General features: G+C 45.0%; 1 protein-coding gene and 1 long non-coding RNA gene across 3 annotated transcripts in view; one reads left to right on the forward strand and one right to left on the reverse strand.

Moving 5' to 3' along the window:
- The first annotated feature begins 4,519 nt into the window (after positions 1-4,519).
- On the forward strand, positions 4,520-5,602 carry LOC123506484. 2 transcript variants are annotated; one of them, XR_006675451.1, is made up of 3 exons: positions 4,520-4,630; positions 4,856-5,147; positions 5,328-5,602. It is a non-coding gene; the product is annotated as an uncharacterized LOC123506484 (long non-coding RNA). The 2 variants fall into 2 exon arrangements; XR_006675450.1 differs by having other exon boundaries at positions 4,555-4,630; positions 4,848-5,147.
- Positions 5,603-6,658: 1,056 nt separating this feature from the next.
- The window catches only part of LOC123507068, a 6,947-nt gene continuing 1,105 nt past the window's right edge, over positions 6,659-12,500 (reverse strand). Inside the window, exons 2-3 of the mRNA XM_045259615.1 lie at positions 7,211-7,721; positions 6,659-7,034 (exon numbers count right to left, since the gene is read on the reverse strand). Of these exons, the coding sequence (XP_045115550.1) occupies positions 6,659-7,034; positions 7,211-7,659 (825 nt within the window). The 5' untranslated portion in view covers positions 7,660-7,721. The remainder of the gene's footprint in view (positions 7,035-7,210; positions 7,722-12,500) is intronic.

A 12,500-nucleotide genomic window follows, 5' to 3' on the forward strand; every position in this document is an offset into this window, starting at 1 on the left:
CACCACCACCACTGCCACCACCACCACCACCACCACCACCACCACCACCACCACCACCACCACCACCACCACTCACCACCACCACCACCACACAACCACAACCACAACAACACCACTGGCAAACCACCACCACCACTGCCAAACCACCACAGCACCAACCACACCACCATCACCACCACCACCACCACCACCACCACCACCACCACCACCACTGCCACTGCCGCCTGCCACCACAACACCACCACCAACCACCACCACCACCACCACCACCACCACCACCACCAAAACCACAACCACACCACCACCACCACCACCGCAACCACCACCACCACCACCACCACCACCACCACCACCACCACCACCACTACTGCACCACCACTACCACTGCCACTGCTGTAGCACACTACCACCACCACCACCACCACCACCACCACCAATACCGCTAAACCACCACTACCACTCACTGCCACCACTGCACCACCACCACACCACTACCACTGCCACCACCGCTGCCACCACCACCACTACTACCACAACCACTACTACTACTACTACTGCTACTACTACAACTACTACTACTACAACAACTACAACTACACTACTACTACTACTACTACTACTACTACTACTACTACTACTACTACTACTACCACCAGCACCACCCGCGCCACCACCAGCAGCAGCATCCCTGAATCAATAGAGTTTAAGAGCACGCCTGGCTGCCTTCCTTACTCTCTACCAGCTGGACGGGACACACCTGAATGATCTCACCTTGGAGGAAAGAGAGAGAGAGTGGAGAGATGCGTGTACCTCCTGAAGAAACTGGAGAGACACTGGAGAGAGAGAGAGAGGGAGAGAGAGAGAGAGAGTGTGAATGTAAAGAGAAAATCGATAGTTTAAATATTTGGTGTAATTTTTATTCATTTTTAATTTTGTTTGGTTGAATTTTGGTTTTTTTTTTGAGAATTATTAAGTTGATTTTTTAAGCTGGTTTTTGATATAAGGGTGGAAATCTTATAGGCTTCTGCAGTGATTATCGACCTTATTGCCTGTGCAGTGTTCCCTCTAGCCTTAAGGAAGATATTGTGGTGTTAACTAGTGGTAATTTAGAACTTAATGATGATATTTTCTTTATAAGCGTGTGGTTTATACTAGTTTACATGTGTTTCTTTCCTCCATATCTCCCTCCACATGTTACCTCCACTTACCTCCACCTACACAGACCTTCCTCCATGTTTCCTCCACCTTCTCTCCAGTTTTGACTATCCTACCTCCCTTCTATCATAGTTAAAATAGTCGTTTTGTAATATAATCTCATTTCAAAGAGTAGAATTTTCTCTTCAGCACCCTCTATTCTTTCCTCCATATCTCCTTCCACAAGTTTCCTCCACTTACCTCCACCTACACAGACCTTCCTCCATGTTTCCTCCACCTTCTGTCCAGTTTTGACTATCCTACCTCCCTTCTATCATAGTTAAAATAGTCGATTTGTAATATAATCTCATTTGAAAGAGTAGAATTTTCTCTTCAGCACCCTCTATTCTTTCCTCCATATCTCCCTCCACATGTTACCTCCACTTACCTCCACCTACACAGACCTTCCTCCATGTTACCTCCACCTTCTCTCCAGTTTTGACTATCCTACCTCCCTTCCTTCATAGTTAAAATAGTCGTTTTCTAAGATAGTCTGACATTGAAGGAGTTAAATAAAATAGCTTAGTATCCCCTTTAGTTCTCAATAGAAAGCATATTTGAAATTGAAGGGGAAACTATGAAAAACTAAATAAATCGATGTCTTTTTAAAATATATGCTAATGTCAATAAAATGGTCTAATGGTGCACAAAACTCAATTAAAACAGTGAAGACTGTGGCCATTAATCTTGTGACCTCCATAGACCCTTGCTAATGTCAATAAAATGGTCTAATGGTGCACAAAACTCAATTAAAATAGTGAAGACTGTGGCCATTAATCTTGTGACCTCCATAGACCCTTGCTAATGTCAATAAAATGGTCTAATGGTACACAAAACTCAATTAAAATAGTGAAGACTGTGGCCATTAATCTTGTGACCTCCATACACCCTTGCTAATGTCAATAAAATGGTCTAATGGTACACAAAACTCAATTAAAATAGTGAAGACTGTGGCCATTAATCTTGTGACCTCCATAGACCCTTGCTAATGTCAATAAAATGGTCTAATGGTGCACAAAACTTAATTAAAATAGTGAAGACTGTGGCCATTAATCTTGTGCCCTCCATAGACCCTTGCTAATGTCAATAAAATGGTCTAATGGTGCACAAAACTCAATTAAAATAGTGAAGACTGTGGCCATTAATCTTCTGACCTCCATACACCCTTGCTAATGTCAATAAAATGGTCTAATGGTGCACAAAACTCAATTAAAATAGTGAAGACTGTGGCCATTAATCTTGTGACCTCCATAGACCCTTGCTAATGTCAATAAAATGGTCTAATGGTGCACAAAACTCAATTAAAATAGTGAAGACTGTGGCCATTAATCTTCTGACCTCCATAGACCCTTGCTAATGTCAATAAAATGGTCTAATGGTGCACAAAACTCAATTAAAATAGCAAAGACTGTGGCCATTAATCTTGTGTCCTCCATAGACCCTTCCTAATGTCAATAAAATGGTCTAATGGTGCACAAAACTCAATTAAAATAGCGAAGACTGTGGCCATTAATCTTCTGACCTCCATAGACCCTTGCTAATGTCAATAAAATGGTCTAATGGTGCACAAAACTCAATTAAAATAGTGAAGACTGTGGCCATTAATCTTGTGCCTTCCATAGACCCTTGCTAATGTCAATAAAATGGTCTAATGGTACACAAAACTCAATTAAAATAGCGAAGACTGTGGCCATTAATCTTGTGCCCTCCATAGACCCTTGCTAATGTCAATAAAATGGTCTAATGGTACACAAAACTCTTTTTTTTTTTTGTGTGTGTGTTTTTGCACTGGAGAAACCACAACAGAGACACAGAAGATTGAAATACAACACTGGAATATTAACCTTGAATTTCACAGCACTACAAAATCAATGAAGTTTAATACAACAAACACTAAATATTGTAGAGAAATGTTGAGCTGGCCACGATAATTAATTCAGTAGCTAAACACTTCAAATGTAATGACAAATAACAGAAATAAAAAAACAAAACAAACATTATCAAACGTTGACTTTATTGACAAAAGGAAATGATCACAATAAAAAACTTAAATATATGTTACGTAAATTTAAGTTATCTATATTTCTATTTATCCATTTATCTACGCTGTGGCTTGTGGTGGAGAGTGTGTACTGGAAGACTGTGTGTGTGTGTGTGTATGTGTGTGTGGGAAGCGGTGTCCAGTGTCCATCTTCCCCCCATTAGTAGCGTAGGCAATTTTATATATAGTGGTGCTCATGCAAGGGTCAATATCAATCTTTTAAACTGTTGCCTTGTCGCTTTGCAATATGATCAACCAGGAAGATTATGAAAGCTTGTCTCATAGTGCTTATCGTGAGAGAGAGAGAGAGAGAGAGAGAGAGAGAGAGAGAGAGAGAGAGAGAGAGAGAGACCTATGTGTTTTTCCGGTGGCTTTTTGTAGAGTGTTGGAAGAGTGGAGTGAGAATACTAGTGGTGGGTGGAGATGAGCGTTCCACCACTACATCACTGACTGTCCTTGATTGTCCTTCCGTGCTTCACTGCTACTACTACTACTACTACTACTACTACTACTACTACTACTACTACTACTGTTCCATATCAAACAAGATAAACTAACAAACTTATGTGAAATAACCACATAAACTTGAAAATGTACATAAATATTCTTATGGACCGATAGTATTAATTTATACACCTGATTTACTGATTGTCCTTCCGTGCTTCACTACTACTTGCATTTCCTAATGTGTGATATGGCCTTATCATATCATTGCTCTGTCGCCACCTCTTCAACAGTTATATTAGCTCGTTGCTGTTACTACTACTACTACTACTACTACTACTACTACACTACTACTATTACTTCTACTATTACTACTACTATCACCTTCACTACTACTACTACTACTACTACTACTACTACTACGACTACGACGACTAGTACTCTTATCGCCATCACTACTACTACTACTACTACTACTACTACCATTACTACTACTACTACTATTACTATTAGAACTTCTACTATATTACTACTACTTCTTTTACTACTATTACTATTACTACTACTACTACTACGACTAAATTTACTTGAGTGTGTGTTAGAAAACGGGCGAAAAGAAAACGTTGTACGAGGATATTGCAAAGTACAACTCGATTTTCTGAAACTACAAGATTTTAGCTTTAATTTGATACCACATTGTTATATCTCCAGTAGAGCTATCTTTATTTCTAGAGCACTTTGCAGCTCTTCACCGCAGCGCTAGCCCTAGATCACTAAACCGAGTCCATATGGATTCAGGCTCCATGCGGTTTCTGGGAATTCTTTGTGTGGTGTGACTGGTGTCCACAAAAATGACTAATTGGCAACTTTTATTGTTTACACCATTAGTCACTAGCCGGATGCCATAGAGAGTGCACGTGCTTCCCTCCCACGCCTTTGCAGTTTTCCATGGTAAGTAACAGTGTATCCATTTGGAACACGTTTATGTGTAATGTTAGTTTTAATGAGAAGAGAAATGATAATGTCTGATATGTGTACTGTTTACATGATGAGTTAGGAGAAGGTTTTAGAGGTGTTTTAGCTATAATAGATCACGAATATCATAAATATGACCCAGACGACACAAAGTAATTGTTACAAATGTTTTTTCTTTTCTTTTCTTTCTGAGAGGTTTAGCTGTAACCATGAAACGAAGGAGATGCATTAGTGGTGAGGTGTTGCAGCTACTAGTCAACTCCGACGATTTCCAGCATGACCTTGACAGTACCGCAGGCGAGGTCAGTGATGCCAACACTACCGTTGACGCCGTGCAAGGAGGTCACCCTACACAGGAGAACATGCCCGAGTCTTCATCTAATCCTATGTCTCCTGGACTAACAGACATGGTCATAGAATGTACTGAAGAACCGAGTGGTCTGCCCAGATCACTCTGATGTCCTCTGCTTCGACTGCCAGGAATAAGTGAAATGTGAGTCGTAGAAAACCTAACCTAACCTAACCCTATATTATATAAGCAAAGTTTTCATATTATAACAATCTTTTACACATACAAACACATTATAAAACCAAAAAAATAATAACAGATACCATTTTTATATATTTTACAAAAAAATGCATTTAGAAAAATCGCCCTTTTCATTCGTTCCAGGCAGCAAGATATGTATGCAGCTCGGGATTGGAAGGCACCTGGCAATGTCGAGTGATGCATGTAGTATATATTTCTAGCTTTAGTTTTTAGTATCAGTTAATTTCATGATCTCAGGAACCAAAAAATTAAGTACTTTTTTTTCTTAAAAAACTTTTTTTATAATTATTCTGGAAATTCATTTTTGTTTATATTTCATTCATTTTTGTGTTTGCAGGCATCTACGAGCCTTATACTTTCAGTTTAGCATTATTTGGTTTAAATAAAATAAGTTTGTATATTTTTTTTTTTTTTCCTAAAATGATTCCAATTGGATACAGTTTAGTGAAGTCGTCACAAAAAGGTAGGTTTAGTGATCTAGGGCTAGAGGAAGGCACTTATCTCCCTCCCCGACACTCTGATGTAGCCTGTCAAACCTTCCTATTGACTCGCCACTAACTCTACCACCACTCATCATGTGTCTTCCCAGTTCTCTAATAAACCTTAATTTGTCAAGTTTAAACTAAGTCAACAAACCGTGCATTTATTTTTCCATTCCTGACGCTGCATTGTGGGTAACTTGTACGTGACCAATGCTGACAGGCTTCCAGGGGTAATTAGGATTGAAAAAGCTGAGAACTGTTGCATTAGACTATTTTATTGACATTAGCAAGGATGCATGGAGGGCACAAGATTAATGGCCGCAGTCTTCACCATTTCAATAATAGTTTGTGAAGGTGTACAGAATCACCAGACAGTCACCATTATGAATATGGAGACCCATCCTGCTACTGAAGGGCTGGGCTAATCTCTGTTAGGACGTGAGCACACAAGTATTATTATTATTATCATTATTACTATTTGGTGGTGGTGGTGGTGGTGTACACAGTTTGTTTTCCTTGAGGGTAGAAGAGTGCTTATAGAGAGGGAGGGTGAACACTGCACGTAGTGTATGCAATGCCTTCACAAGCTTAATGACGCAGTGCTGGAGTGAAGTGAAGTGGAGTGGAGTGAAGTGAAGTGTGTGTGTAGAAGGTAACTGTCAACATTACATTGCAATAATAGTGCACTTCACTATATACACTGCTGTACACACTGATATGCCACACTCACACATCAATGGATGGATAGATAGATAGATAGGTGGTGGTGATGGTGATGGTGGTGGTGGTGGTGGTGGTGGTGGTGGGAGCCTCTTGGAGTCTTCCCTAGTGGTGATGGTGGTTGTGGTGACAGGTAGTGTGGCGTGGTGAGGCGCCCCTGCCTCTCGTCACGTCACACAGGACAGGAGGTGTCTCCACCACCAATGTGAGCCTTGATCCCTTTCTGCAGTGGTCGTTCCCGGGCGCGCTGCACTACACCACAAGACACACCACCACCACCACCACGATGTTGACGCCCGCCGCCACCCACGCCATTAACTCAGCCGTGCCGGAGTTGGCGGTGTCAAAATCCAACGCCCACTGGTGTGTCCCGTCCCACTCCGGGTCGCCGGTGACAGGGTTGCAGGAGAAGGTGAAGAGGGCCTGTCCCTCGATGGTCACTGTGTATCCCAGGAAGGCACACTGGGGCGGCAGCTCCCTGCTCCACACCATCACGTTGTCCAGGGTGACCTGCGCCACGCCGCCGTGGTGCCGCACCTCCACCAGTTGCCAGCCGGCGCGGGACGGCGTGATGTCGGCGAGGTGCGGGTACAAGGTGGCGCCCGCGTGGTGGTGCACGCCCCTGGAGCTGCAGCCTCACTGAGTCCTCGCCGGGCCGGAAGTAGAACCGAGCATTGTCCCGCCGGGTGGTCAAGACGTCTTTGTTCCCGCCGCGCCCCGAGGAGTGCTTGTAGTGCGGACACCTCACGCGGCACCCCACCGCCGCCTCCACGTCCTGCACCGCACTTACCTGCAGGGTGTCACAGCTCAGGGCACGTCCTGTCCTGCAGCACCACAGCAGCGGCCCCTGAGGGCTCCACCACCACCGAGTTGTCCTTGACCTGCACCTGCAGGAGAGTCCAGGCGGTGGGCAGAAAGGTCACGTCATATAGGAAGCCAAAGTCGACGAGCGTGCCGTTACTGCAGGTTCCCTTGTACAGCTTGAACCGCAGGCTGGAAACCTTAGACTTCTGTTCCACGCGGACACAGGCTGTGGAGGCCGCGTGTGTCTCATGCACAGCAAAGTCCAGCCGCCACTGAGGCTCCGAGGGGCGCAGGGTGAGGGTGGTGGGCAGCGGGAAGGTGGACTGCAGGCTGCTGTCCAGCACCTCACAAGGCGCCTGCTGTCCTGCCGCCTCTGACGCCACCACCACCACCACCACCACCAGACACTCCCTCCACCAGCACCACCTTCGCCACGACGCCTCCCCCATGACGGCCGCGGTGGTAGTGTGATGGTTCCGCTGCGGCGCTGTGCTTCACTCAGTGGCCTGCGCTGATCAGAACACAAACATATTAATCAGGTCAGCGTGTGTGTGTGTGTGTGTGTGTGTGTGTGTGTGTGTGTGTGTGTGTGTGTGACACGAACACGCCTAACCTCTCCGCACCCCACGCCGGGCCCTGGCAGGCGGAGGAGCCCTGCCGGTGTCCTTTGTGGCCCACCTAAGGTCGAAGAGCGTCAACACTTGTATTTGTTGGTAACACTTTGTACTAACAGTATTCACTGATTGCTGAAGCGACACACACACACACACACACACACACAGTGATAGTGAACATGAGCGTCATTGTTTGGAGGAGAGGCGAGAGGAAGTGTGAGGAGGAAGGCAGGAAGAAGGAAGAAGAGAGATAGAAGGAAGAGCGCCGAGACTTCCTGCCTTCCTTCCCGCCCCTCAGTCTCCGCCATGCTCACGCTCCCGCTGCTCCTGCTGCTACTGCTGCTTCGGGTCCTGCTGGCCTCTACCGCCCCAGCAATCCAGCAGCAGGACTGTATCGGCCCTACCTACCCTGAGACAGCAGTGACGCCCCCCCAGTGCTCTACAGTGCCCTGCGCCACAGCCACCACGCAGAGCCTCACGCTGGCCCTGCCCGTCCTGCTCACCCTGTACCCCGCCGTCCACGCCCGGAGTGGCTGGTCCATGAGTGCGCAGGTGCTGGACCAGGCCGGGAGGAGGCTGGGTCAGGCGGCTTTGGATTCAGAAGATGACGATGTGACGATGATTGGCTGGGTCTGTGACGTCTTCAACAAAGCGGAGGCGTCCATCCCTCGTGATCATCTGCAGGGAATCCTCTCCCTACACCTCGCAGCGGCGGTGCAGGAGGGACACCTAAGCCTCACCTACGTGCTGGGCTCCAGGAACACCACGGCACTCACTCTGCACTTCCCTCACCACCACCTGCCAGCCACCATCAGGCTCACGTCTGCCACACACACACGCTACGGCTACTCGCCCCTCACCGCCACCACCGTCACCACCACCACTACCACCGCCAGCCAGGCAGTAGTAGTGAGTGTCAGCAGTCTGGTAGGCGTGGGTGTGGTGGTGAGTGTGGGCGTGCTGGTGCTGGCTTGCCGTGGGTGGGTGGAAGCGGAGGCCCTGCTCGGGACAGTACTGGCCTAGGCTGCACTTCCAGAGAGCCCCCCCGCCCTTTTACCTGTAAGAGGGGAAGCTGGCAAGGGGCAGCAAAAAATATAAGAAAAATGATCCACTTGATCGCCAGTCCCCTGTCTGCGCGTGTCGTGTGTGTTGGTGGGTGGTGTAAAACTAACCACTGCATTCCAATGATGTGGCGTGCACACACACACACACACACACACACACACACACACACACACACACACGCCCGGTAGCTCAGTGGTTAGAGCGCTGGCTTCACAAGCCAGAGGACCGGGGTTGGATTCCCCGGCCGGGTGGAGATATTTGGGTGTGTCTCCTTTGACGTGTAGCCCCTGTTCACTGTTCACTGTTCACTGTTCACTGTTCACTCTTCAGTGTTCACTGTTCACTGTTCACTGTTCACTGTTCACTGTTCACTGTTCACTCTTCAGTGTTCAGTGTTCACCTAGCAGTGAGTAGGTACGGGATGTAAATCGAGGAGTTGTGACCTTGTTGTCCCGGTGTGTGGTGTGTGCCTGGTCTCAGGCCTAGCCCAAGATCGGAAATAATGAGCTCTGAGCTCGTTCCGTAGGGTAACGTCTGGCTGTCTCGTCAGAGACTGCAACAGATCAAACACTGAAACACACACACACAGACACACGCACACACACACACACACACACACACACACACACACACACACACACACACACACACACATACGCACACGCACACACAGTTTCCTTAGGTTAGGTTTGATTGACAGTTCTTTGATAATGTATCTTTAAAACGATATATATATATATATATATATATATATATATATATATATATATATATATATATATATATATATATATATATATATATATATATATATTATTGTCCATTAATTAATGTGATTGTTCTGTTTCATGTAGCTAAGAATTTTAGATATATGATATATGTTGATTACTTCCTATAGTTTATATGATCTCGTATAAATTGTGGGCACACAAATTATGTATAATATGTGGTGCGCGTCTTGTTTGTGTTTTGTTTTACCCACTACCTGTGAACAAGGTCGGCCCACCACTGCACTTTGGGATTTGTGTGTGGTTGGTCCTCCTCTGTGCAGGTTAGTCTTGTGTTTATTTGTGTGTACTGTGATGTGATTTAGCTTTCTCTGGTGAAGATTACAAGTGTGATTGTATTTAGCAAAGAATGCCGAGGACGCCTGGACTTAAGGGTAGTGGATGTTGGTATGTTAGGATTGTCCTATTAGGGCTTGAAGGGCGGCGATGTGGGCCACTGAAGTAACTACTTCATAATTATATAATTATTGAGACTATTGATTGTTTGGTAAATTTATTGAGAGATCAGCGATTGTTTACGTGGTGTTACCTGCTGACCTTTATGGTAAACATGGAAGGTGCCGATTGTGTTTGATTGTGTGTGTGTACTATGTTTCCGTGACATTGCCCTGTAGAGTGGTTTCAACTGTGTTGATTGGATATGTATCCATGCTTAAGGTGACACTATCTCACGCTGAAACACTTCAATACACTGATGTTACGATTCGGTGGTTCGCTGCTCAATCGGGAGCCATGTCTAACTCTTCACTGTCTTATTGACCAATAAACTGCATACAACCACCACCACCACCACCACCACCACTATTACTGCCAGCAATGGGTGGAGAGAGAGAGAGAGAGAGTACTATACATCAACTATACAAAACCACATTCCCTATATAAGAAATTATCACACACACACACACACACAAAAGACTTAGCTATCAGACAGGCACTGCATCTTCCCCCTCCCCTCCCCCCGGGCCGCCACACCACACCTACCCACACATGACATCCTCTACTCATGGAGAGAGTCAGAGTATCACGTACACACACACACACGTGGAAACCCTGCCAACACCGCTACCGTTTCCTGCACTGATTAAATGTCTAGTTTTGCTTCGCCCCAAGACCCGTATCACACGCTCGCAATGCAATGCAATGAGTCGTTATAATATTTTTCTGAATAATTCCTTCTAAGTATTGACACAGGCAAAATCAAATCCTATCCGTGAGCAAATGTAGATAAGTTGTCTGGTTTTGTCGTGAACTGGCACTGAGGCTTGTTTCGTCACACACACACACACACACACACGGCCCGGTAGCTCAGTGGTTAGAGCGCTGGCTTCACAAGCAAGAGGACCGAGGTTCGATTCCCTGGCCGGGTGGAGATATTTGGGTGTGTCTCCTTTGACGTGTAGCCCCTGTTCACTGTTCACTGTTCACTGTTCAGTGTTCACCTAGCAGTGAGTAGGTACGGGATGTAAATCGAGGAGTTGTGACCTTGTTGTCCCGGTGTGTGGTGTGTGCCTGGTCTCAGGCCTATCCCAAGATCGGAAATAATGAGCTCTGAGCTCGTTCCGTAGGGTAACGTCTGGCTGTCTCGTCAGAGACTGCACCACAGCAAACACTGAATTACACACACAAGATGGTGGTAGAGAGAGAGAGAGAGAGAGAGATGAATGAAGCGGTGACGTTCTGAGGTCACGGGGAGGGACAGGGCATGGACCAGGAGGGGAGGGTCAAGGCTCTTCTACCAGCAACTGGTCAATATTTAATTTATCTAGCATTCCACAAAACTTAGATAAATCTCTCATCCACTCAGAAATTCTTACAAATAATTCCGTAATTGATATCATGTCTCTGTGAAACCCGCCTGTCTACTGACATCGAGCACTTCTACAGGATCAAAGGATTTAAACTTTTACCAACAACAGAAATCATTATGGTGGTGGGATTTGTATGTACGTTTATAAGAGATGGTTTTTCATGTAGTATGCTACAAATTTTATCTGCAATGTCTGATATTATTGAATTATTGTTTATTGAGAAGTCCTTTTTATATGAAAGAAACAATCATACTTGGTACAATCTATCATAGGCCTAATGCCAACTTTTCCTTATTTATTGAATATTTAGAAGCTCTCCTCAAAAGTATTTGTCAGACTAGAAAAAGATGGTTAATTATGGGCGACTTGAATGTGAACATTTTAGAAAGTTGTAACATAAAGGTTAGAGTAGAGTTACTAATCAGTTATTGGTATCATCCTTGTATACATAATAAGCCTACAAGAACACAAATACATAGTGCAACCATCAGACACCAAATCTGGTGTAAATACCCAACACCAGCATCCTATCAAGGGGTGGCGTCCTCTTAAAGTGACCACTTCGCCCCTTTTCTTCTCTTAAAGAATGGAACAGCTGACCTGAAGGACCTTACCTTCTCATACAGAGATTATCACACAATTGATCAAGTTAATCTGTGTTCATTTCCATTAGTGAAAAATGCGAACGTGCAATGTCTGATAGACTGGTAACTTTTGTGGAACAGTTCCACTGGTGCACAATTTGGCTTTCGCAGAAACCTATCCCCTCAAGTTGCTATCACTCAATTAGCTGACAAAATACTTAAACAAAAGTTAAAAATAAATAAATGGCTTAATACCCAAGACAGGGTGATGGCCAAAAAAAAAAAAAAAAAAAAAAAAAAGTCAACAGTTTACGTATTGGTTCTCCTGTGACGCGTCACACACACACACACACACACACACACACACTCTCTCTCTCTCTCTCTCTCTCTCTCTCTCTCTCTCTCTAAAATAGACAAGTAGACACGCATCT

This window comes from Portunus trituberculatus, chromosome 2, assembly GCF_017591435.1.
Source record: "Portunus trituberculatus isolate SZX2019 chromosome 2, ASM1759143v1, whole genome shotgun sequence".
Taxonomy (NCBI): domain Eukaryota; kingdom Metazoa; phylum Arthropoda; class Malacostraca; order Decapoda; family Portunidae; genus Portunus; species Portunus trituberculatus.